Source organism: Haemaphysalis longicornis, unplaced genomic scaffold (genome assembly GCF_048455015.1).
Source record: "Haemaphysalis longicornis isolate Haplotype H1 unplaced genomic scaffold, Haemaphysalis longicornis Haplotype H1 scaffold_4, whole genome shotgun sequence".
NCBI lineage: Eukaryota > Metazoa > Arthropoda > Arachnida > Ixodida > Ixodidae > Haemaphysalis > Haemaphysalis longicornis.
The window spans coordinates 74552110-74579769 of NW_027526361.1; the positions used below are offsets into that span (position 1 = coordinate 74552110).

The 27660-nt window shown below is 48.5% G+C and overlaps 1 protein-coding gene across 1 annotated transcript in view; it reads right to left on the bottom strand.

Moving 5' to 3' along the window:
• LOC144180404 (putative cytochrome P450 301a1, mitochondrial) overlaps positions 1-26319 on the bottom strand; it is a 34825-nt gene extending 8506 nt beyond the window's left edge. The window contains exons 1-4 of the mRNA XM_077708751.1: positions 26083-26319; positions 15772-16009; positions 13687-13877; positions 10828-11029 (exon numbers count right to left, since the gene is read on the bottom strand). Coding sequence (XP_077564877.1) covers positions 10828-11029; positions 13687-13877; positions 15772-16009; positions 26083-26269 — 818 coding nt within the window. The 5' untranslated portion in view covers positions 26270-26319. The remainder of the gene's footprint in view (positions 1-10827; positions 11030-13686; positions 13878-15771; positions 16010-26082) is intronic.
• Positions 26320-27660: the final 1341 nt, after the last annotated feature.

Consider the following 27660-nt stretch of genomic DNA (forward strand, 5'->3'; position numbering starts at 1 on the left):
TTAGGTAAGGGAACACTGCAAATATCACTTATGTCTTGATTTTCAGTCTTAAATTTGCGAAATGTTTTGTTCGTGTTCAACAATGTCGGCAATTATGGACATTGCCACCAGACCTAGACGTTTAGATTTGGCTGTTGGATCTGGCAATATGATACTATTGCGCAGCTTCTGCGTCCCTTTGGCCGGGTGGCTGAACCGAGTCACAACAGAAGGGTTATTATTCATGCCAGTTTTCCAGACATGTGTCCTTAGGGATTTTCGTTGTAACAATTGATTTCGGTGTTAGAATTGAGTGTTAGTGCGGTACAGTACCCGTTGCGACATAAAACCAACCCTGTTTTGTATATTGCTGCATTCTTGAAGCGAATGTTTTTGTATCATTGTTTTCCTCGCATGTTAATCTTTTGGTTGTAAGCAAGTCTAAATTGTTTGTATGTTAATCTTTTGTCTACAATCAACTTGAAACTGTTTATGTGTTTCTGTAAGTGTCTGTAACTGGCAGCTTTCGCGCTCTATTAGTTTTGTAGCGACAGGCGCTGCACTTGTTTAATTGTGTCTGGTTGTTACGTTGTATCATTGATACCAGGATTTTTTGATAATAAATTTATCCTTTCAAGACAGTTGTTGGACGTCTGCTGCCTTCTGGACTTGCCTCATCCTTGACTTGTGGCCAAGATGGCCTCTCCTCAGCCCGCATCCGTGCGCTACCGGCCTCCAGTGCCGAAGTCACAGTGCTTCAAGTTTGATGCGCCGAAAGACGCCTCTGTTGACGACATCATCGATGCCATAGAAGACGTCGTGGGTCCCCACGGCCTGAAGGGTCTCCAACACCAAGGAGGCATGAAGTTTTGTGCCGCGGTCACGTCCGCTGCTGCAGCGAAGTCCCTGAATGAGCGTTCTGCCATCGTCGTGAATGGCATTTCTTGCCCAGTTACATGCATTGGACCCTAGATTGTGTACATGACCGTGTACCGTTTTCAGGGGTACATGAACGACCAAGACTTGGGGGCAGCCCTAGCGCCTTACGGTCGGGTGCTCAGCATTCAGTACCCGAACTTCAATAGTCGGCCGCGCATTGAGAACGGCATGCGCCTCGTCCGCATCGAGATGAGGTCGCCCATCCCGAACTTCCTGTCGGTGCGTGGGTACAAGGTGCAGTGTGAGTACAGGGGCGTGAAGAGAGTTTGCTCTCGTTGTGACCTCGCAGGTCACAACGGCACGGACTGTAAAACGCTGTGGTGCCGTCGGTGCGAGACATTCGGCCACGAGTTTAACTCGTGCTCGGCCCGATGTCGCCGTTGTCGGGGAGATCACGCCACAACCGACTGCCTTCGTCCACATTCTTACGCGCAGGCGGCAAGCGACTTTCCCGAACTGCCCCGAAATGCCAGCGAGACCCCTCAGTCGACTTTGACCCCCCTACAGGCCCTATCTTCCGATATCCCCTGTAGCCCTGCGCAATCGTCCAACGATGACATGTCGCAGGACAAAGCTACAGTTGATGAGACGCCGATGGATGAATCTCCCTCCTTGCTGTATCCGGACAAGGACACGTCATCATCTCAGGAGCAGACTAGCCAGCCCAGTGCAGCGACGGAGAGCAGCTCACCCTCTGATGCTTCCCTTTCGCTGCCAAGCTCTTCGGATATCGAAACGGAGGAAAGTGGCTCTACTGACTTTCATACAGCCCCCGCACCACTGAAGTCAGTGGATTCTGCTCGTGCGACCAAGCTTCCCCGAGGACCTCGCAGCCGTGGTCTCCGTGCCCCATCCAACGAGGACAACGTGAAGCCCATTCATCGTGAGGCGGCAAAACCCTACCATCGCGATGTGACAGCAGCTGACCATCATGGCGCCCCGCCTAGACTCTCCGAGGATGCCTCCCTCCCGACCGACCCAGCACCCCTGAGTGAACCGGACTGTTCAACGCAAGACAAGGACCCGCGTCTGGTCAACCCAATTAATCAGGTGTGGGACTTGCTAGGCGCCTCACGAGTGGACAGCAAGAGCTGTTATCGATGCCAAAGCCCTCAGATGACACGGCAGACCCCAGTAAGAAACTGTGTCTGCCCGCCTCCAACGCTAGTCCTGATTTGTAAATGAACGTAGCATCAATGGATTTCGTTGCCAGTCTAGCCATCCTTCATTGTCAGATGGCCGTGTTATTCTTGCTTGCCCACGGAGTTTTATGCTGGCGAAATGGAAAGCAGTGGTTGAAACGATTGCCAGCACGAAATCCCATTGATGCTCCTTTCATTGCCATTTTGATGTTCCATTTTGTTTTGGGTTCGGCGGCCATTTTAGTCGCCTTTCCTCCTCAGTACGCACATCATGTGACAGCGTTCTTCTTTACACACGGCCCCTGCCAGCCCCCTGGGTTGCTCCGTTCCGGCATCACGTGCATGTCGTGGGCTCGCCCCACGCTAGGAGCTTGTTTAGCGTTGGGCACGCGAGACGCAGGAAGGCTGCGCCTCACGACGCCGTATGCTTTGCTTTCCTTTAAAGGTGTAACGAGGCCAGCTGAGCGCGTGATCCGTGTCACTGATTGCTGTGGAGGAGTAAGGGATTGACAACGGAAAAAAGGCCCTAATTTTACTATATCCTTTAATGCAAGTGCATTTACTTTATTTAAATGCTCAAAGCTTCCGCAGCCTTGACATGCAGATAGAGATCATGCATTTTGCGCGAGCAATGAAAGTTGGTATTCTTTTTTTGCAAGAGTGCAATTTTCGCACCCCGCATGATGTTAAATTATTTAAACAGCGTTTTTCAGTTCACGCCTTTTTTTCGCTAAACGACTCTATGGCCTCAGGCGTTGGTGTTGTCTTTTTGAGTGCTTACCTTCGCGACAAAGCACATGTAACTTTTGGCTTTGACAGCCGGGTAATTGCCATTGATTTTTACTTGTTCTCACGCCGGGTGAGGGCAGTTAATTTGTATGCGCCTGCACCGCGCCATCTTTCCGCCAGTTTCTTTCGTTCGCTAGACATGTTTTTGTTGGATGCCTACCCAACTTTTCTAGTGGGCGATTTTAACTGTGTTGTTGACCCCGAGCGAGACGTTAGAGGGCCAGGCCGAGGAAGGCCGTATAGAGGTGCGAGCGCGTTGCGCGACCTGATGGATCAGTTTCGCCTCTGCGATGCGTGGGTTCATCTACACGGAGACGTGTTTGTTGCAACATGGTCTGGGGATCGATCGGCCAGTCGTTTAGACAAATTTCTTTTTCCGCCCGAGTTAAGTGGCTTGGTAGAGAGTTGCGAAGTGTTGTCCTTCCCAGAGGAGGCGCCCAGAATTTCAGATCACGTGCCCGTATCGGTGAAACTAAAATCGCATACAGGTGATCCTACCCCCAATTTGTGGCGAATGGATCAATGCTTGCTTACTGATGCCGTTAGCGTGGCAGGAATTAGGGTTTCTCTGGTGGAGGAAAGGAACACGCATCAAGGGGAAGCCGACTGGGACTGCTTGAAAGCTGGATGGCGTACACTTCTTACCCAAGCAGGGCGTGAGCGCAAGGTTCGCATCACGCGTGAACTAAACGAAACCCTCAGAAGGTTACGAATAGTTAAGAGCGCAGATACTGTAACGTTTGCTATGCGAGACTACATGGATCTGCTAAAAGCGCGATACGAGCGCCTTTTGCACCAATCGTCACGCGCAGCAAGCAAAGCGTTCGTTTTGGGGCGCCCAGTTTCAGATCCGTCTGTCTTAGGGCACGTTAAAGCAGGCTCAATAGATCAGGCATCGCGTGTTCAAGTTCCATACGTACAGTCACCGAATGGTGAACGGAGTACGAATAATGAGGATATCTGCAGGACGTTTGCCCAGTACTTCCAAGAATTTTTCAGTTCAGAGAAGGCTTGCTTTGATGAGAACAGCTTCAAAAATCACGTACGGAACTTTTGCGGGGCACTGCCCAGCATCCCTAGCTACTGGCACGAGCGTCTCTGTGCCCCTGTCACGGCGGAGGAGCTATGGAAAATACTGAAAGATATGCGTGACTCCTCCGCTCCTGGTCCTGACGGAATCCCGGCGGGGTTTTACAAAGTGTTTTTCCCGGTCCTCAAAGAGCGGATGCTAAGAATGGTGTACGCATTCTTGGTCGAAGGAAGGAAACCCGACTCGTTTCGCGCGGGGAGGGTAGTTCTAATAGCTAAGCCCGGCGGCGATCCTTCACAACCGCATGCCTACCGGCCGATAACTCTGCTGAATGCGGACTACAAGCTGGTAGCGTCTGTGCTGGTTAAACGCATCGGCATGGCGCTCCCGGAAATAGTTAGCTTAGCACAGACGTGCAGCGTCCCCGGCCGCACTATATTCTCGGCGCTGACACTAACTAGAGACCTTTTCACCTTCGCCACGCGGACGGGCATCTCCGGCTGTTTTGTCTCGGTCGATCAGGCGAAAGCCTTCGATCGGGTCGAGCACCAGTACTTGCTCGCCGTTCTGGAAAACTTCGGCTTTCCTCGGGACTGCGTGGCAAGGTTGGGGGCACTGTACACGGACGTGACATCGCAGCTTTTTGTGAATGGGCAGCTCACTGAACCCTTCCCCGTGACTCGTGGAATAAGACAGGGTTGCCCGCTGTCGCCCCTCCTCTTCGCCCTATGCCTTGATCCGCTTTTGCGTCGAATAATTGACTCCTCTGCGATACGGGGCTTCCGGTTGCCTGGCCAGGGCCAGGTCAAGGTCTCGGCGTACGCGGACGACGTTTCCCTGTTCTTAAGAGACGAAGACAGTTACGCAGCGTTTTTACGGCTTTTCACGGAGTACAGCGAGTTGTCTGGTGCTCAGCTGAACAGGGGGAAAAGCAAGGCGCTCCGCTTTGGCACGTTCGCGTCGGACCTGCCTGGCGGCATTGAATGGGTTGCACGAGTGAAAGTGTTGGGGGTTGTCTTTCGCGCGTCGGGCGAAGTAGCGAATGAGACCTGGAGGCAGTTGAAAGGAAAGACGGAGGTGCGGCTAGCGGTAGCTGCATCCTTCGACCTTTGTTTGCAGGAGCGCAGCTATGTGATAAAAGCCTGTGTGTCGGCAGCCTACTACTACGTAGCGAGGGTGGCGCGGCCACCACGACATGTACTCAGGAAACTGGGAACTATGCTCGGCTCCTTTTTCTGGGGTGGGAAAACTGAAAAAGTGGCCCGCACATGCTTGCGACTTCCAAGCAGAATGGGCGGTTTCAGTATCCCCTGTTTAGAAACCATGAGTAGTCTCCTTGCAATAAGGAACTTGTTCAACCTAGCGAGGGATGAGGAATACCCGGGGCGAAAGCTCTGTGAGTTCTTCCTTGGCACTGACCGAGCATTGTTTTTTGATGGTGTGCGCGTAGGACCGTCAGCCGAGCAGCCACCCCGTTTTATAAGCACGTAATGAAGTCGTTCAGAAATTTGAGAACGCAACTCCCTGACATTGACGTCCTCAACACACCGCCGAGTAAAATTTGCGAAACCCTCGCAGTGACGCAGCTCACTCAGGACCAGCTCCGAAAGAGCAGAGCGGTAAGGTGGAAGCAGCTGACGGCCTCATTTTTACCGGCCGACGTCAGAGATTTCAGCTGGCAACGCGGCTGGGGGGTCCTGCCCACGGCAGACCGCATCGCAGCATGGGGTGTGTCACCCTCCAACAGGTGCCCACAGTGCGGGCAGCGTGAAACCCTGCAGCATGCGATGTTCGATTGCCAGGTTGCAAAGACCTACTGGAAATTGTTATCTCGGATGTTTAGACACAAAGTCGCGCGACGCATTTGTTCTGTTTTTACTGTGCGTTGGTGCCCAGATCATCTGGAAAAGGCGCGGCTTTGCGGCTCTCAGAGCGCGGCCGCAAAAGGGCATGATTCCAATGCTTCAAAAAATGCGCTCGCGTCTATTCGATCACCTGGAGGCTGAGCTCGCCGCGCTGGGGGAAGAGCAGTTCCTTCAGCGGTGGTCCACTCGGTTTATCCGTGTGGTAAACAAACAAATAGAAGTGTCTATTCTACCCTATTGACTGTTGTATTGATCTTGACGTATTGTCGTGAACTTTCGAGGATGTGATCTACAGATCTTTCAGAGTAATTGTGCTTCTAATAGTGTGTGTACTAGTGAACTATGGAGAACTGTGGAGTGAACTGTGTGTGTAGTGAGTGGTGTAGTGAGTGAAGTGATACATGCAGTGTGTATGGTTTAGGCGACCCGTGTAGTATTTAGCGCAGCGGGTCTTTGTATCGGCGATTAATAAATTTTCTTGAAGAGTCACAGACAGACAGACCAAAATTCCTGCGTTTAAGTAGCCCAAGAAATGCTATCTTCTTTAAATAATGGTCGCGCAACTGTTTACTTCGCTTCAAACAATAGTCTTGCCCTGCCTTTGCACGTAAACGTCTCTCCTCTCTCCCGCGCCCCCTTTCCCGCTCTGCCCGTCCCGTTTGCGCCTCCCACGATAAGCAGGGACGATATTTGCTGAAACCGATTCAATTTTCCTGCGCTCCACCGCTCGCGCGCCATCTACTGAAACCTTTTGTTAGTGCTCAACTTCAGACGCTGCCACGTCATCCAGGCTCGTCGCCTGCTGTCTTTGTACTATTACCTCAAGGTATTGTTTTCAGCGAGTATGTTTTTATGATTTCGCATCGCAAATATCAGGCAAACATTTATTTTCAAATAAAAAACCCTGGCAATTCCATTTGAGTGTTGATGATTTATTCCGAATGTTTCTAGTTTGCTTAATGACGTTGACAGGTATGAACCGTGCTTCCAGCTTTAGAAGTTTGGAAGTTTTGCCTCTGTAAACATATCGTTCACGTTTCCCTTTAACTTTAAGCTAGATGGCTGAATGGAGGGACAGACCGACAGACAGACAGACCAAAATTTGGGGTCTATCATCCTTAAAAACAATCAGATCCTGTAGTATTGGAGACGTTTGTCTAGTTGGTTACACACGATGTCTTCAAAGAGAACGTGGAGACTAGGACCACAGAAGCGACAAACACAAGCTTTGTTTATAAGTTCTTCGTACTTAGCCTGCGCACTTTTTAAATGCGAATGCATTTATTAGTCGGGGGTTGTCTTGCGTCCATCGAGCGGCGTGCGCCTGCATTCCTCCAGCGCGAGCGCACGTGAGTGCGCGCCTCTTAGTTCTGCCTTCGTCGTCGTCGTCGTCGTAAATGCGAATGCATTTCTTAGTCGGGGGTTGTCGTGCTCCGTCGGCGTGCGCCCGCAGGTGTTATCTCTCCGCGCTCAATGCCGAACGCATGCGCTTGAAGCGAGCTGTACTAGTTTGCTCGAAGCGGCAAGGACGGCGAGTACTGCGGTGTTAGTCTCGTGTCTAACGTGTATGGGAACTTGATATCGCACGCCGTTGCCACGTCTCCCGTTCGAGACACGTCTCCGTACAAGGACTTGTACACCCTTGCCTACACCGGAGACGGAGTCTTTGTGGTGACCGTGTACCTCGCGCCCAACCTCGCTCGAGACGCCGTTGCCACGCAGCTGGACGCGGCTATGGAAAGTGTGCGCGTGCGCTCCAAACCCTCTGACCCCATAGTCTTGGTTGGCGACTTCAACGTTGACGTGCGCAAGAAGAGTGGCGAGTGGCTGGTCGAGTACATGCAGACCAGGCACTCTATGCATTGTCTCTCTGCCGGCTTCGACACGTGCCCCACTACCATTCACGGGAGCTGCATTGATTTGGTCTTTACGCGAAACTGTGACGCGCGTATGCTTCTCAAAGACCCTTTGACCGTGCACTTTAGCGATCACAAGGCAGTGATTGTGGCCGTCAGGTACAACAATAACACAAACAGGTGCTGACGAATAAATGATTACGTTCGCACTCTCGTCATTAATTACGCCATTACTCGCAACACACTCATCGGTGCACCCAATGCATTCGCATTTCTGCACGATTCCCTTCGGGGAGGTGCGGGGGAATTTTTTGGAAGAAATCACGCCGTGCCTACCTTTTCCCGTCATTTATCCGGCGAACTAATAAAACAACGTTTGAAGCTCACAAAAGTGTCATTTTAGGAGTTACGCGCAACATGACTGACCTTATTTCTGTAACAAGCTGGCAAATGGACTGATTGTTTCTGACAAAAGGACAAACATTTTATTGCCCCAAGGGGCGAATTCAGGAAATGGAAGGTGGTGACCGGGGGAGGAAGGTCCCAGGTGACTTTGGCGTCTTTAGCGGCTGCTTGCACCGCCAAATCCGAGCTTCCCAACGCTGTCACCCAGTGCTCACAGTCTAGGTATTGTTGGAATCGATTGCGGGGCCATTGCCAGAGGAGGTTTGGGCTTGATGGTTTGGGCTGCCCCTCAAGCGGGGCAGTAGGGGGAGGAGTACAGAGAGGGAAGATCTCGTAGTGGAAGCAAGTAAAAAATTTATATAATTTAGGTCAGATGTATAACCGATGTAACAATTTTTATTGCTGCTCGAATATCTTAAATTTATGCATGCTCTATGCGCATCAGTACAAAAACTATGTAGCTTTGTGTACATATTTATATCACCTGCAGCGTTCTCCATGTAAAGCTGTGTGGAGCTCCGTGTGCTACCGTAATGGCTCCATAAGAACTTTTTGACGCACGTATGCCTCGTATGGGGTCGATATGGGACCGTAAGAACTGGTCATCCTGACTGGTCCCATGTGTAGAATCTTTTCCGGGCTGTGCAAGTCTTGCGGAAAGCCCAGCTGGCAGGCTCGGCTCTAGTAGTTTCTGGCCAATATACCTGTTATCTTCAACGAATTGCCTGACGAATTGTTCTCATCGACTACGAGGAAACACTTGCGTGCTGCTATTCTAGCATTAGAATTGTGCTGAAGTACGTATGTGTGTGCGGTGAGAGTTTGTTATTTCTTCGTTCTCAAATTGCTTCTCGGTGATGAGGAAAATGCCACCCATGTAGTTAGAACTCATGTTGATTTATTGCATTTTGTTTGTCTGTTGGTCTTCGTCTTTTCTGTTTGTCTGTTGTTTTTCCTTTTCCTTTTTTTCCTACCTTTAATTTTTCTCTTCTTCTCTTTTTTCCTTTTTTTTTTGCCAGCTTGTCTTTTTTACCTCCCCATTCAGTTATCGCTGTCAATGAGTGCTTTTTACATAAGTGAAGGCCATTGCTGCCGGGCGGCGCCGCACGAGCCCACCTGTAAGCTTTTGCGGGCCCACTTTATATCTGTGTGTACTCCTTGATAAAAAACAATTTGAATTTATATGGGGACAAACTTAATATGAGTCTATCCCATGGGCCCTTAAGAATTCATATGGGGATATAACGTGGGCCCTTAAGTTCAAGTTCAAGTTAAAGTTCATTTCCTTTTTTTTGGATAACATAAGCGAGTACAGAAACAAAAGAGATCCAGAAGTTGAGAACTGCCGGGACGACCTCGTTACGTATACATATAGAGCATATATGGCGTTAAAAATACATATAGCACACCATATAAATATTTAGGGCCCCATATGAATTTTATAGGACGTATATAAAATTCACACAGGATTTTTCGATAGGTATAGCAGGGATCTTGGCTGCGATCCGTAAAAATTGTTACCTGGCGGCATCACAAATGAAGCGAACCCTAATTGAAGGTGATGAACTACCAATTAAAATTATTTACAAAACGGTCATGACAGAGCCCGCGCAAGCGTCCCCCACACACCTCTTGTTCGTAGTCGTGGCTGGAACAACAAGGCAATGCCCCACTGCTCGCTTCATCTTCCTCTCGTAGCAATATTTCCGCCAGTTACCCCATTTGCCGCTTTATTTGTACTGCTTCATAACAAGTAAGGCATGGAATCGGGCCCCAGTGCTGAGAAGTGCCCGTTGTTATTTTAGCTGGTGATAGCTGCGCCCATGAACATTCTCAAGCACCAATTGTTGCAGATGGTTTTCATACTGCTAAAGGCTTGTTATGCATAAAACACTCATCATCTGATTTTTCATGGACTGGATTTATAGGTCCCCATTGATTGACCGCGTTAGGAGAAACCCGATAGGTGCAGTAAGTTTCTGCATCGGAAATTCAGCATCCAAAATAACCCATGTTGTAACCTCTATAAATTTCATTGACTTATCCAGGAGCTTCCGACCCCAATGCTCCATATATAAAGCCTAACGAGACTATTTGGATGGTGTATTGTACGACTGCCCCGAGGATCGGCCTCCCGGCGGTCTTCTATTGTCTGATTCACAGGAACAAGCGGCTGCGTTGCTCACCCCCGACCTGTCGATGCAAGCTCGGGCCGTGACACGAGCACTGGAGGTCACCGGAACACGTGGTGTTGTCGCCGCACACTGTGGCCCACCAACTCTTACACCTTTTTTGACAAATTTGAAGTTTTTATCCACTCATTCATCCCTCCTGATGCAACCTTTCAGGTGTACAAGAACTCCATACCGCTTTCCTCAGCAAACTTCGTATTTGAGGAAAAATTTGTCTTGGTTAGGATTCGAACCCGGTACCACTACCTATGTAGGGCAGTCGCTCTCCTAACTAAGCTAGCCAGTAAGCTTCCTGTTTGTAGTGAGATATCTAATTAATCTGAAACATCAAGTCAACGGACCCAAAGCTGTTTAGCTTTCCTTTGTATGTGTATGGCTGTACTCACATTAATGTTCCATTTTCCATCACATAAGCTTACTCCCCGTTGTGGGCTCCCCTACGCCGGTCGACTAACACTTGTGTCTCACTTTGATTGCTCGGACAATTTGCTATCTAGCCTCAAACGTCTACCCTCTTGGTTAGCTAGCAGTCACTTTTGCAGTCACTGGGGCGATTTATGGTTCCCTGCTAGTCGCTCCGAATGCTGTACCCTGTTTTCTTTACGCGATGTATAAGTAAGTAGCACTTACGTTATGAACTCATCCATCGCTGTCACAAAACGATGCCACGTTAGCGATGGAAGGTGCCGGAAATAAGGAAACCGGTGTGAGAACTTCTGCAAGCACCTGGACGCAATGGCCATGTCGTTCAGTATTTCAGCAGCGTCAGAGGTTTTGTCCAGAGGGTTCCGCAGGCTGCCCAGTCTGTCATCAAGAGAAGCCAACGCTACGCCTGCGTTCCGTCAAGAGTCGTGTGAAAAGTTTTAGGCGCCCAGCTATTTGATATCGACATTTGACGTACATGTTGAAACGGCTGAACCAAGACCATGCACCAGATCCAGCCTAGTTACCCAGCCAAGAAAACAGCGGTAGCCTTTTGGTTCGCAAGGCGTCAGCGGCGCCCAGAAAGCGACTCGCGGGGTTGTGCGCGGTCACGCGGATCGCCTGTACACAACCTCTGAGGACTTCTTTATTCAAACTTAACCCCCTCACCCCACTTCCGTAACAATTTCGTCGCCTTTTAAAAGGGACTGACCTGTTGACATTCCTTTGGGACTTTTTACTTCATGACCCACGCTCTTAAAAAGCATCTAGCCCCAATACCAATCACATAGAAATATGCACAACTGCCTAGTCTGGTATGACACTACTGTGTACTAAAAACAAAAAATAAAACTATCGCAGGGAAGACGGCTAGCGCCATCTAATAAAATCTAGATAAACCAAAATGCATTTCTTGTTTATGTTTTATTTCAGTAAAGATGCACTATGTTTCTAAATAAAGCAAAGTAGGCCGTTGGGAACATTTCGACTGATTTGTAAAACATTTCCTATTGGCGCAGGATGCTTTTTAAACCCGCGGGTCGTGAATTAGTAAGTGTCATAGAAATGTTATCCGGTGAGCCCCCCTTTAATTTTTGAACTAATACATATCAGCCGCAGCTCTTGCCAGTGGATCTCCAAAAATCCAAAAACGTGTGGCACGAACAGCCAGGCGAGTGTGTCAGAGCTATCGAACACGTTGCCACTGATCGAAGAATTTCAAAATGAATCTGAACTATTACACAGTCTGCGAATAAAAACTCCACAACCAGATACAGAACTACCGGTGGTTCCCGGCGGGACAGAAATACTCTCATCTCTGGACATGATGTGCAGCAAAGCAAGGAAATACGCGACCATCCTCCTCCAAAACAAGATATAAAATCACACCTTGATTATACTATAATCGTAATCACATCCGTAATCCCACTGCAACTTTATCCTTTTCCGCGGTGACTGAACATTTATTACCACAATTGGACCATGAGCTCTACGGATAAGAACTACCATGAAATGAAAGTCTTATACTTCACCAGGCCTTACAATAACATCTCATTTAAAGATTATTTATTCTAGCTGTTGTTTAAATTTACATTCCTACATTAAAATGTGAATTTCTGTATATATATAGCGTACAAGGGGTAAGTGTGCCGTAAACGTCTCTTCAGCAGGTACAAGTAGTCCTGAAACTTTTTCACACGTGTCAGTTAAAACAAGAGTACGATTTAACGCTACTCCCAAAACCAATGTAAGAGGTGCCCTGCAACACATCCCATACATATTTCACTTTATTCCTTGTCTTTGAAAGCATCGCGAAAGCAACAGCTATCGCCAGCACCGAGTGGCACTGCGTGATTTGGTCGTTCAGATACGCTAAGCAGCAGTACTATTTGTTTTTTGCGATTTTCTTTAAAGTGGCTATCGAATGGGTTCATTGCGCAATCGAAAGGAATCCGGCCAGTAGTCGCAACACCCCTAGAATGACGTCATTCGATAGGGCAAACATCACCAAGACCGAGAAGGACAAAAAATTAATGATGATGATGTTTGGATTTTAATGGCGCAAGGCCAACTAAGGGCAAAGAGCGCCCAGACAAAAAATTAAACCCAGTTCACCCAGCGTGAAGCCTGCTGAAACGGGCGTTTGACCGATAATGGCAGCGCCGTCGCCGTGCAAATACCATGACTCGCGCAAAGAAATCTCGATCTGAACGCCAGCACCGCAAGACTCCCTCCCCACTACTTTTCCCAGCGGGGCGGTGAGGAACCCGCCCCTGCGAAGCTACTGCGCCCTCTATCGGTGACTCGGGGTACCGACGGCGGGGTGGTTTCCATGCACACCGGTAGAGCCCACCGGCGGGTCTGGGGACTTGCTTGAGTGACGCAAGACCGACAGGAGACAGACGAAAACGCTCGACCTACAACATCTCCGCTGTCAAAATCTTTTGACCGTCTGAGCGCAGCCGCAGAAGGTGCTCCAAAGAATAAACAGTTGGTAGTTTGCGCGTTCCCATTCCCGTTATTTTCTCATCTCCGTCCGTGTTTTGTACAGCCTGACAGCGCAACGATTCCAGCATTTCTAGAATACCAACCAAGTTTCTAGGTTTCTAGCTTATCCGATGGGCGTAGAGCAGTCATTTTCGGCTGAGGTACTATGAGAACACCTAGTCTAAGTGCTAGATGCACTCGCTGACTGCGCACTGAAAACATTACAGATTTTGAAAAAAGTTGTAAGAGGGTTGCAGGGCCCTTTTAATATGTCAGCGCTGGCATGAGTAGTACCACCAAAATGAAGTGCAAGCTTCTGAAGGGAATTTGCTCTGGGTATGCTCAGAAACACGGACACAGAAAAAACGTAGATTTTCGTGTGAGGACGGCGCACTAACAACTCAGTGATTGGAGATTAGACGGAAACAAACATACTGGGAACAAGTGTACGTTTTTTGTGTGTCCGTCTTTGCGAGCGTATACCCAGCGCAACTTCTCTTCAAAATATGTTACACCAACTAGCACGACACCATGCGTTACTGAAGTGCAAGCTACACGCCAGTGGTCAAAGCGACTCACCCTCTAGTGCCCATCGCTTAAGTAGAAGCTCACAATGTTGTAATCCTCCCTCCGCATTCATGAGTTCCTCCATGAGAGCGAGGTAGTCGTCGGCGACGAGGTTAAAGCAGGGCACGTAAGCCATCGTTGTGCGAACCCTCATTGTGTGTTTCTGTGTGCTCGACCGCACTTTCTGCCATGCTTCTCCTTGGCTGTTGAAAGGGGCATTGGGGAAAGGGGAGAGAAAAATAAAATTAACGAAACTCATATTATTCACCTCGCAATGACTACATCTCGGCGTAGTGAAAGACGAAAACATTAGTCTGCAACGCCCCCGAGCGACTTCGGCAGAAGTCCTTGGAGACCCACAAGGCTCATAAAAAACACCAGTCGCATTTACTCCCCGGTATCAGCCAAATGTCTAGTTTCTAGCCATTTATTTCATAAGCTGTTTTATCACCCACTGTTGCGTGGCGATCTTATTTTGCCTCCTTGCTGTATGTCATCTCGCTCGGACCATTCCCATAACGTCGGGTTGCCTTCTCGCAGAGCTAATACCTTCCCTCAATCGTTCATACCGCGAGCAATTGAAGATTGGAATCGCCTTTCCACATCAGCGCGAATCACTGAAAATCTCCTGCACTTTAAAAGTCTTCTGGCCAACCGCGTATAATTTTCTCGAACCCTACTATTGCATTGCCTGCTGTTGTACCGTTGCTGTATACTGTATAATTTATTTTCATTTTTTTCCTTTTCGCTTAAGCTAACATTTTGTAATTACCATGCTTTTAGTTGCTGCAAAGCTTATTAACTAAGCGTGTATAATTAGGAAATACTACCCGATGTGCAACTTTCAGGGGCAACTTGTAAAACTTTCATTTCTCGTTGTTGTAACCACTACTCTATGTAATGTACTTTTCGCACTGAGGGTGTTTTAAATGAGCAGATAATTTAATAAATAAATAATCATCAATATTTCAAGTGGTCGTCATGTTCGAAAAAATATTCTATAGATATTGTGGGTTATAAAGAGCCCTGTAATGCAAGGTCTGTGGGTTAATTTTATCTACCTGGGGATTTTAACGTGCGCAGAAATTTCGACAGACGGGCGTTTTTTATTTACGTCTCCATCCTAAAATTATACATAAAGCGCCGTAATGCAATCTCCTACCATGCATTGTGTCCCGATCCTACCGGTATTTACCAGGACGTTGTTGAGCGGGTTAGACAAATCCGTATGGCGTCAGATAACCAAGTACTTTTTCAAGATACAAGCGTCAATTCACACAAAAAAAATATATCCTGGCTTCAAGAACAACTTGTGGTCATTTAACTTTTACGGTTATCATTCAATTTCAGACTCCGTAATAAGCCAGAAATAACTAGAATTGTTTATTGTTTTTTTGCGATGTTTTTTTCTGCAAATTGTTACCGCAAACCTTAAAAAAACGTGTCATTGCACTTTCTATAGGATTAGCTTGCTTCCTGTTGATATATATCGCGGGTTCCGTACCTAATTAATTATGCTGATCGAACTGGATTTCTCCTGGAAACTCATTATGATTTACAGCCGCGCAGCCGCTGCGCCATACAAACTGGTGGCTGGGAGAGCCGCTGCAGAAGTGCGCTGTGCACTAGACACAGGCGCTGCGTCTCCTGGCTGGATTGATGTTCTATAATGGTGTACTAATCTCCCGATCTTTGAGTTTCTGGCCTTATTAGTCTAGCTGTTACATTTTCTCTGATCTCTGCGTCATGTAGTTTGGAATATATTTTTGTGTGGACATATTTTATGTTACCAAGACAAAAACACCCGTGGACAAGTGCAGCTGATTGCCGCCTAACATGGTGACGGGGTTAGGATCTATCGGCGAAACGTTTGAACAGGCGGAAGGGTTTTGTTGTTCAGAGCTCTGCTTTGCGGATCATGCGCCGTGATGCCATGGCGCCTGCGCCACGATGGACACAGGGCGGCAGACATGCGACGTTGAAAAGTACCACCATATTAAACACAAACACACTATTGCAGACCGTCGCTGTAAAGCACGCCGCTTTTTCATCGATTACGGCGCCCAACCGCGGCATCTGGAATTCTAACAAACTTACAGATTCAAGATTCCCTCGTCGGCGTAAAGCTCCGGCCGGGTCCGGCGGTAATATTTAAAGGCCGCAGCTCCAACTCTGAAGGGCGTCTTTCCTTCTTCCTCGTACAGTGTCTGGATGTCGGCCCCGGCGAACAGGTGCACCATGCTATAGCGGCCCGGTAGCGTCTCGGCAACGATGGGTCCGTACTTGCGGTACATTTCCATGGAAGCTTTGTGCCTCTCGTCTGGATGGTGTTTTCCTGGAGATGAGGGGCACAGAAATCCAAAACATTCCTCAGTTGGAACACGATTCATCGGTATTCTTAAAATTTGCGAGTCATGGGAATATTTTAGAACCCAATGAAAAATGTGAACTAATTTTTATGCACTGCCGGCCACAGTCTTAAGTGAGGGGGACATAATTGAATTAACTTGACACGGTTTATGACAACTTCCAGGGTACTTAAATCCCCTGTAATGGACATTTATCCGAAGCTTAGATGTTCGCGCCACCAATTAAATAGCGCGAATCGGGAGGTACTGCAATGTTTGTTTGCTGGTTCTTTGTACAAGACATATTTCTTCTCGCAATAGAGTTAAAGCGGTTTCTTGTGTACGATACGGCTAGAGGTTGTTTAACCTCCCCCTAGTTGGAGGCGTGTATCGGGCAGAGGCGCAAACCTATGTACACATGAAAAGGGTTAAAATCGCGACGATATCTAAGCAACCAACAGGCCATGGAACGAAGGGTGATAAAAGTAATCCTTTGGTACAGATAACGGCCATTATAGAGAGAACATTCTTGAGTGGAAGGTATCATAGTTAAAATTAAGAAAATCAGAAGCCCCTCCTTCTAACGACGACGACGGTTGAAACAGGAAGCTTACTTGCGTGCGAAAATCAAATTGCGAAGTGCCAAATTCAAAGCCGCTGCAATCAAATTCAAAGCGCCAACGATCAAAGTTAAAATCGCCGGCGAGTCAAAGTGCAAGCTGCAACGATCAAAGTGCAATCTACCCGCGAGTCAAAGTTCAAAGTCAGACGACAGCAAGTGAATCCCCCCCCGGGAAAGCAGAACGCCCCCTTCCCCTCCCAGATTCATCGTCGTCGTCCAAAAATTCGAACTGCCCAAGTCCAAAGCCAAAGTCCACAGCCAATCTCCGAAATCAACGCCTGCGCAACGAAACCATGCCCTGACACAGGCGCCGCTGGCGGGTCCAAGCGAGGCTCGACCGCCGACCATCTGAGCAACTATCGGGCCACTGAATAAGGTTCTCTCTCTCTCTCTCTCTCTCTCTCTCTCTCTCTCTCTCTCTCTCTCTCTCTCTCTCTCTCTCTCTCTCTCTCTCTCTCTCTCTCTCCGTGTGCGCGTGTGCGTGCGTGCACGCGCGCGCGTGTATTTTTTTTTTTAATTCGAAAGTTTGCCCTGCGGCATAACGGTGCACGATTCACAGGTACACGAACAAGTTTGCTTCTCGTATATAGTCCAGAAGGTGCCGATGAAATGGTCCATGAACCCAGCGCTGCAGGTCTGTAGGGCGGCCAGGGTGGAGGCCGGTTGCACGAAGGTGCCGTAATCGGATCTGATGCAGTCCGGGGCAGGTCCACAGCAGATGCTGCACATTCACATTCTGTACGGCGGAGTCGCAGAATGGGCCGGTAGATTCGTATGGGCCGCGGTACTGCGATGGCCAAGAGGCAGTCACAGACGGCGTAAGGGCCATCCCAACGCGTATTCTCCGCAGCGCAACCTCCTCTCGGCGAGTTAAGTCACCAGGGAGGTTTGAACCACACGGGGGTATGAGGGCTCACGTGGTGCGCCGGGGAATTTCCTTCTGTTGTGCCAGGTTTCCACTTGGATCTTCGGGGAAAAGTGGCAGTGGTCGCATCAAGGTATGCGGGCTACTAGCCGTGTCTGCCTCCCTACTGCCGGGTACAGCTGAACGGGGTACCCATTCTATGCGGATCTGCAGTAGGGTGCTTCGTGCTAAGTGGTGAATGGCATCTGCGAACGCTGTAGCTTGTGTTACGCGGCGGATGTCGTGGATGGCTTGCGTAGAGTCTGTGCGTATTATTAGTCGACAGTATTGCCCTGCCTGGACAATAGGCAGTACTGCGGCCATCCCATCGTGTACCGCTGCTAGTTCAGCAAGATACGCTGGTGGCATCAGGTTAGCTTCATAAGAGCAACATTGGTCCACCTCTGGTAGCTGGGGGCAGATGAGTGCAGTGTGCACCATGCCGTTTTTGACGCTGGCGTCTACATATGCAATTGCCGTTTCCGCGTCTGGGCTATGTAGGCGAGAGACTTGGGCCATGGCCTGGCGAGGTACCGGGTGACGGAGGCGACCGATTGGTTTGTTGTCTGTTAACTGTACTCGGTGCCACGGAGGAATGTTTGAACCTTTCACAGTGGTACGTGGTACAACGTACCCCCTGTACCGGGCTAGCGCAGCGGTGGCACCGGTCATCGAGATTTTACAGGCCCGCGCAGAGCGGCGTTGGTGCACCAGCTCATCAATCGTATTGAGTTGGGCCTCCCCCTGCAGAGTCGGTATTGGGGTCATTCGGGGTAGTCCAGTAATGGCCCGCATGGCATCCCGGTTGATGGCTTCGAGGCGATCCCAGTCCCTCATCGTGAGATGGTGGAATTGAGCCTGGTACACGAGTCTGGGTTGCAACACTGACCACACAAGGAGGCGAGCAACGCTGGTGCGCGACCCGCCAGCCTTCGTCGTCATTCGACGTATCAAGTGTATTGTCCGTGCGGCACGTTCCTTCGCACTCTTCACCCATGAAGCCGCGGACCCAGACAAGGCAACATCAAGGCCCACCACACGAATAGTTTGGACCTCCTGTAGAGGTTGTTGATGAATAAACAACTGGACAGGCCGTTTCTCAAGTCGGCGTCGCCCATGTTTGTTAGTCACTGACATGTATGACGTTTTTTCTTCCGATAGTTCAAGTCCTACTTGGGCGCACCAGGAATCAGTCATATTTAACGCCGTTTGTAGCGCGTTTTCTTGGACAGAGACGTCAGGATGCACGGACCACACAGTAATGTCGTTAGCATACATGATGTAATACGCGTCAGGTATCTCCGCCAACCGCCAAGCTAGGGGAAGCAAGGCGATATTGAACAATACCGGCGCCAACACAGAGCCCTGTGGAACACCACGGTGCGATGTGAAGTGTCCCGTAGCCTTCCCGGCCAAGCGAAGGGTGAATGTGCGGTCCCGAAGAAAGGCGTTCACAAATGTGCAGACACGGCTGGGTAGTTTAATCCACTCTAGGATACTAACAATGGCTTCGCAGCTGACATTGTCGTAGGCCTTCTTAATATCCATTGCAAGGACGGTTCGAATCCGGCGAGAGCATCCTCCGATCAGGATCATATCAGAGAAGTGCTGCAGTCCATCTTCGACGCCCAACTGGGGTCGGAACCCAATTTTGGCGGGATGGTACCAGGAATATCGCTCAAGCCACCAAGTAAGACATGTAGCTAGCATGCGCTCCATCAGCTTACAAATCGTTGATGTCAGAGCTATTGGCCGAAGGTGCGAAATCCGGTCTGGTGTTTTGCCGGGCTTCGGGATAGCAACGATTTCCGCGTGACGCCAGGAATCAGGAATCGCGGCTGAAGTCCACGCTGTATTTATGGCTTCAAGTATGACATCAAGTGTAGTGCCTTCCGTGTTCTTAAATAGTTCATAAGGGATGCCATCAGGTCCCGGTGCAGTGCGCGGCCTGGCGTGGTCGATGGCTGCCAAAAATTCCGCCATTGTAAAGGGGGCCTGAATCCCTTCAATGTCGTTGCATGTGGGCAATGAACCGGCGAAAGCCGGTAGGCAGTTTGGAAGCGTAAAGACAGCTGGTGGAGTGTCAAAGGCGGGAAAGAAGGTACTTGCAGCGAGAGAGGCAAAAGCGGATGGTGTCTGGCCAGATGCTAGAAGGGCACTAGCTGCTGGATCTGGAGGGCGGTGACTACGTGTGTGTGTGTGTGTGTGTGTGTGTGTGTGTGTGTGTGCGTGCGTGCGTGTGTGCGTGTGTGCGTGTGTGTGTGTGTGTGTGTGTGTGTGTCCGCCCCCCCCCCCCCCCCCCCAAAAAAAAAAACTGCTGAGCGACTCGAATGCGAGGGTGGGGCAACTGGGACATAACAATCTCAGGGAAAAAACCAGTGAAAAAAACACGCTACACACGAGCAGAGGCAAGACAAGGACAATCACTGGACTTACAACAAAAGTTTATTGGAGGAACTCTCATAATACCAAAAAAACGACAAACTTTTCTTGTAAGTCCAGTGATTGTCCTAGTCTTGCCTCTGCTCGTGTGTAGCGTGTTTTTTTCACTGGTTTTTTCCTCTGAACATGATGAACCAACTGGCCCAGACTTCCAGTTTTCTACATAACAAGCTTGGTGCGGATTTTCATAAAAGGTTCTCACACATCGTAGCTTCCTTACAATTTATGCTCCTTAGCGTGGCGTACTTGCCCAAGGTATTACCGGTGTCTTGCACGCACACATACCGTCTTCATCTCCAAATCGGAAGACCTTAGTCGGTTTCTGGATCCCGGTATATTATTCAATTTCATTAGCCAATGTAGGTAATATAAATCTTATGAAGATCTCAGCGAAGCGATTGCCAGGTGTTACAATAGGCGTAGTAGGGCCGCATCAGACCTGTGGTATAAAGGGGAGGAGTAAAGTAACAAATGTTCATGCTGCGCGATGTGTGCTTCAGTGGTTGTGATATGTTTTGTAAAACAGTCGCGATGCTTCAAATTGATTTCGACAAACCACTTTACACAGTAGGACATGAGATTTTTTTTTTTTTTGCATTTTGTAGCATATAAATGTTGGCGATGCAATCATGCTGGGAGTGCGTATGGCGTACTCTGACTGCTACACGTAACTGATGGTCAAAAATAAAGTATTCCTGTACGGTTATCTGTGCGACCGGAGTTGCAAACCTCTTGTGTTTGCAATTTTTTGCAGTCATTTTGTTAAAGAATACCTAATGACAATGAGGTACAGGGTTTTCTCTTACGCACAAGTGAGGTGAAGTTAAAATATAAGTGGTTGTTATGACGTTTTTTTTTTTTTTTTTTTTTAAACGGGGAGAGCGAGTGCAGCGATCTGGACCCGCCACGGTGGCTCAGTGGCTAAGGCGTTGTACTGCTGAGCACCTGAACGCGGGTTTGATTACTGGCCGCGGCGGCCTCTTTTGTGATGGAGACGAAAAGCAAAAACGCCCGTGTGCTCGAGATTTCAACGCAAGTTAAAGATCCCCAGGTGGTCAAAATTAATCCGAAGCCATCACTTTAGTGCACCTCATTGCCTGTGTAGCGCGTTAAACATCATAAGCAATCAAAGCAGCCATACGGATAACGAAGGAGTTTTGTAGTGTTACTAACAGCTGTGTTGATTGGGCGAAGGGTGCGGGTTTTTTTCGCAGGAATTGGAAGCCAACAAACACCCTCTGTGTTTAACATCATGTCCTGATGGCGTACACCAGCGCGTTATCTCGGAATCCGCCTAAACAGCTATCCGGATAGCGGTGACTACTGGAAATCCAAGATAAACAAGCTGCGCGAAAAAACGACGAGGTCGGGGGATAGCACATTGCCTAAAACCAGGGCGCATGGTGTTTAATGATAAAGCTAGTATTGCTTCCGTAGGGATAGTAAAGCAGTATAAATACTTAGGGCCTGCCTAAACGGAAAAACTGCATTTCTGAATACCCATTATGGACACCTCAAAATGAAAAGAAGGTGAAACTGGCGATAATGAAACATCGAGCACTTTGAGAGTGCCTTAAGTATGAAGTAGTACCCAGAATTCCTAAAGGGGTATGGATGCCGGTGCTCACATCTTGTAATCCAATACTATACTTCAGATATCCTTTCAGAGTCAGATATCCTTTCAGAGCTTGGAAGTTAACCACCAGAAGACATCCAGCCGAAAAGCACTAGGAGCTCAGGGTAAGACAACGAATGCGGCAATACAGGCGATATGGGTTAGGCTTGCCTTGAAGCCATGAACTGAAGCACAAAGTAAACACTTTTTTTTTTCAAGGGAGGCTTACAAACGTGGATGAGAAGAAAGTGGCAAACAGTGTGAACAGGTGCCTGTACCGTAAAAGCGGGGAAAGGCAATTGAGAAAGAGGACACAAAAGGTGACGACGAAGTACAAAATTAGCGGGCAACCCAAAGATCTGGGGCCCTTCAAAACGAAGTGATGATGGATGGAAATTACGTACATAAGAAAGTCACTGGGAATCTACAAAACAGGCAAACGAGGGATAAGGGAGGTAATACTCTTACGCGATGAAATATGTCTATACTGTGGAAAGTACACTGAAACGATCAAACACATAGTAATGATTCCGAATGCCTTGTGTTCATCCATCTGAAATGTGTGTGTGTGTGTGTGGGGGGGGGGGGTGTCCACCTTCCTGAGGCACTGGGTTTAACCGTTTAACGAAGCATAAACTGGTCTGCAGCGGATAGTCGTTAGAAGCGCTTAGAGTATTGGTAAAAAAAAAGCAAAGAAGAGGCTGATTAAGGGCCATCACAACCATTGACAGCGTGACGGCAAAATCTAAAACGAACAACTAGTCGGAGGTTAAAAAGAGATGTAAGTAACTTGTAGAGGCTAGACGGCGTATTCCGTCCCCCGTCGATTCAAGAGACACCTTTGGCCATTGTCATCATAATCATCACCCCGCGACGACTTTCCACTTCGGCAACATTACAGAGCAACCGGCCCTACAGAACAACCGGCCCTCCCGCAAGGCATCAAATAAATACCGTGATATTCCTTGCATAGCACTTTTCAGCAATTCAGAACATACCGAACCACCATTACGTAGGGGGGGAAATGGACAGAAGCATTGATTTCGAACATTTTTCATAAAAATACGTCGCCTTAAAAACAGAACAAAATCTAGGAAGCCTGTGTTTCCAACCCAGACCGTTGCATTATAAACCAGAGACTCTCCCTCAAAGATTAAAAGCTCAAAGGGCGGGTCCTGTTTAACAGTTAGTGAAAAGAATGTCACCGTTGTTAAAAGCGAATCAGTACATGGCGCTAAGTGTTTTCAGTTCGGTACCGTTTAGAAAACAGTGCCTTGCCACTGGGCCAGGGCCGCCGCGGAACGTTTAGCACCTTTAGCAGCGGAACGTTTAGTTTGTGCGTCGCCCAGCGCTTGGAGCTGGCGCGTCAGCAGCGTGCTGGCCCCGTATGCAGAAAGAGCACGTATGCCCGCGCCAGCAAAATGGCGCCAAAGCGTTCCCCAGCGTCGAGGACAATCAGGCCCGAAGGAAGCGTGGCGCGGCGCAGGAGCGTCTTCACTACGCCGCGAAGCGGGTGGAGACCGCGAAGGTATAGATGGTATTCACTGGAAAGTTTAGCTGTCAATTTTTTCGCTTGGCAACGCTGGAAACGGCCACAGACATGGTCAAAGCGCCGCAGACATGGCGGGGCTTTTGCCACTGCGGCCGCGCGTTGCAGAAAAAAGAAACACCAGCGTCGTGCGTCGTCTGCTTCGTTTCAACCCGATTCTGAACGGTGGTGTCAAAAGAGATGATATTAATCGCTCTCATATTTTAATCGAGGCATTACTTTGCGTTCGGTGAGGTAGAATTCGGAACGTCCAGCACACATTACGAGCTTAGCACGGACAAGTACCGCCATCCCGCGGAGCTCGGCGTAACCAGTGGCGGTGCACTCAGATGGTTACCTGTACGCGTGCCTCAACAGTGATTACAAGCTCTACCTGGGTCAAAAACGCGAAGCAAGGCAATGACGCGTGGCAGCCATGACAGTCGACGACTGCCATGTGCGCAAACTACTGAGTTCCTCGACCAACGCTTCGTTCAGTACACACCAGTGCCTGTGATTCCTTCCTGGTTGCCACTACAGCCAGGTTGCGAACACAGACCTGGTTGCGAACACAGTCACGCCTCCCAGCACTTACATCGTTATAGAAATTCTGGTCACATAATTTTATTACATCCCCTTAGGGTTAAAGGAGTGACTTGCACGCACGATATGCAAAAGAACCTGATGTCAGGTATAAGGCAGAAGCAAAAAATTGCATTGTAGTATTTGCTTTCTCCCCTTTCTTCTTGTCCCTTAATGTTACACCTATCATCTTCCGTTCCATTGTTCGCTGACTCGTCCTCAATTTAAGTTGAACCCTCTTAGTGAGCCTCCAAGTTTCTGCCCCATAGGTGAGTAACCGTAAGATGCAGCTGTTATTCACTTTCTTCTTCGGGTACATTGGTAGGCTGTGAGTCATTATCTGAGAATGCCTGCCGAATTCATTCCAGCCCATTATTATCCTTCTAATTATCTCTGGTTGGAATCCGGGGTCACAACTTGGCCTAAGTAGATATATTCGCTTACCACTTCCACTGCCTCGCCACCTATCTCAAACCGCTGCGCTGTCCCGAGGTTATTGATCATTACTTTAGTTTTCTGCATATTAATTTTCAGGCCCACGGTTCTACCCTATTTGTCCAGTGCAGTTAGCATGCTTTGCAATTCGTCGTCTGAGCAAGGAAACGTCATCAGCAAATCTGAGATTACTGAGGTATTCTCCACTAACCCGTACTCCCACCTGTTCCCAATCCAATGTTCTGAATACTTCTTGTAAACATGCTGTCAATAAAATTGCTGTCAATAACTGCTCTCCTTAGGGAGAATGATGGTAGATGTGAACCCATTGTAAATATCCTCTAGTATTCTTACATAACGATCATCTACAACCTGGTTCCGTAATGCCTGAATGACTGGGAACAAACGCGTGTTAAGGGCATATTAGTAGAAATAAAGAAGAAGAAATAGACGTGGGCAGGGCATGTAATGTGAAGGCAAGATAACCGTTGGTCATTAAGGGTAACAGAGCGGATCCCTAAGGAAGGCAAGCGTGGCAGGGGGCGGCAGAAAGTTAGATGGGCAGATTAGATCAATAACATTGCGGGGATAAATTGGTCGCTGTTAGCACAGGACCGGAATAATTGTAGAATAATTGGAGACGCCTTTGCCCTGCAGTGGGCGTAGATAGGCTGGTGGTGGTGGTGCTGGTGCTGGTGGTGATGATGATGAGGATGATGAAGAGGAGGAGGATCATGATGGTGATGATGATCTGCTTTCTACGCACGAAACGCCGTTGAAGCACGATAGCGTATTTGCCGCCCAGCCACTCAGCTCCTCCTTTCTCCGTCTCCTGTCCCTCATATTCTTCCTCTCTCTCTCTCTGCCTATTCCGCTTCTCTCTTCCCCTCTTCTGCTTTTTGCCAGTATGCGCCACCTGCCTTTCGTTAGTGTCACCCTGTCTGTGTCCGCTTGAGGATGAATGCCTCTTCCAAAGACCTCCGCCCGTCTCTTGTGAGTTTGCCGAGTCCATTCTAAACCCCCGAATTGCTTAGTTCATCCCTCCATCGAATGCTTGGTTTTCCCCTAGATTTTAAAATGAGTTACACCCTTAATGATGCAAATCACAGCCTAGCATAAAATCAACGAAAAGCACCCCTAAGGGTGTTTGTCGTTTTTGACACCCTTACCCCCTAGCAACAACACAAGAAAACACCCCTTTTATAGGGTGTTTTACCGTTAATTACACCCTTCGAAAGATGTCTTTCTTGGTTTTTTACAGAGCGTAGGGGTGTTACTTATCGACAAAAACGGTGTAAATCATTTTACAGTGTAGTTTGCCGTTTCTCGGTAACCAATACGTTAAACGGATAGTCCCCGTGTTGTTCGCGTCCTGCCCAAGCCCACGTTATCCGTTAATTTGAACCAGCAGCCCGTATTTACCCCCTAATCCACACTGCTGCTTTCTTGTTTCTATGCGCAACCCTGAGCATTCTTTTTTGTCATGGCCCGCAGTGCAGATCCAAGTTTTCTTGCAAGTTATTTCCTGACCCACAAAGTCACTGAACCATTAGTTCTTGCCAGAAGTCCACAATGGTTTCATACAAGTCTTTCAACACCTTGCTGCATAGGATTTCCTAGTGCTTACTCAATTCAGTTGCCCTATACTTATTCCCAGTTTAATTTCATTTTCATGATTTGAATCAGCACTAATATTGTGCTCGAGGTACGTACAATGACTGAGTTTTTCGATTATTTCGTCACCTACTTTCAAGACGCGTTCCTTCACACGTTATCAGGCATAAATTCATTTCTTTGTGTTTATTTTTAACCTTGCAACTAAACCTAACAAGTAAAATTGTGGATAAATGCGATGTAATTTGTTAGCGGCGATGACATATGCAAACTACCGGTGAAAGCGGTATCGCCTCGTCAGCTGAGCACACCACTCACCTAACAGACGCGAGTACATCCACGAGCTTCCGATCAGCGGGAACGATGGCACTCTGGGAATGTCCTCGAATGGTTTGACGTTTGTGGCACGACCCGCCCGCAGCACATCGCCGGCCGCAATGGTGGAAGCGCGTCTTATATTCTGCAGCATAAACCGTGCAACTCCGCTCCGCGTTGGAGCTCTCATGCTGTTGGTAGCGTCTCCGCATCTGCGGTCTCCACAGTAGAACACTTCCAATGTCTTTCTCCCTATCGTATTCCAGCGCTTATCTGAAAAACGAGCCTACCAAGCGTTCAGGCGGACACTGACACCTACCCCGCCCGTCCACAGAAACGAAGACGAAAGCAAAAGTTATCACCGCAGTCAACACCGTTGATGCTTCCAAACACGCGTCGCGGTGAGCTGCGGTCTGTCGCATTTTATCGGATAAACAGATTCGCGCCGGAACGAGTTCCGCATTCACTTCATACAATACGTCGGCAACGATTCAGCCGTACGCGAGTTGGAAGCGTTACTAGGCTACCTGTTAGAACGTTTAAAGGGACCCTGCAACACTTTCGATAAGCGTTTCTCACTCTTTCCTTCGCGTCTGGAAATACTGCGAAAGCTATAGTTATGGCCGCACAAAGCGGCACTGCTTGATTTGCTCGTCGCACTAGATACGCCTTCCATTTCTGCTTTGTTTTTGTGGCTTTTTTTTTTAAGTTGCTATCGAAAAGCGTTCATTGTTGCAACTGAAGGAAAACCGGCCAACAGCCGCTACATGGTTTTAGTGACGTGATTCGAGCCGTGGAAGAACGTTATGATGGGTAAAGAGGGCAAAATCTTTTGCGCGATTTTAAGAGTTACCTGATGAACATAGAGCAGTAATTTTTGGCTGAGGTACTTTGCGACCCGCTAATCTACACTGTAAACGCAAACTAGCCGGAAATGGAGTTTTAATCAAGTAATGTGCCCTGAAAAGTACCTATAGCAAAAAATGTACTCCCTAGGCATGATCTAAATAAGTGGACGAACCTCCACGGTAGTACCGTTGCCCATCCGGGTAGCAAAAGGGAGGATTTAGAACGACTTAACACCATTTGTGCGATGGCGTTCGGTTCCTTGACACTACCACGTCCACAATAAACGCCCTATCTGAGGTAATCATCTCAAGCGGGCGGTCGCCATGTTAGTCTTCTGTTGTCTCCGTGCACCAGCACTTCAACCGTGGCCTAATGCTAATTAGAACGAGTAAGCAGGACGCAACGGTTGCACGCAGCTACAAAACCAATACCGTACGTATACCCGTATAGATGCTTCAACCAGCGCGATCACAGGCAGAGAGCGCGGCCGTGTTGTCTCAATCTGTTTATTTTGGCGATAGGTGGTGTCAAACTCTGCTGCTAACGAAGAGGCAGTTCTGGCCGTTGCAAACAATTGCAACGTTCATCTGCTTCGCTTGCTTGCGCATACATAGACGATTTAAATTCCCGTGCCAGCGCGCCAACGCACCCGACTGCAGCGACTCAACTTGCCCTGGCGGCACGACTGGCTGCCCGGATGTATACAACCTCTGCCTCTGTGCTATCAACGCA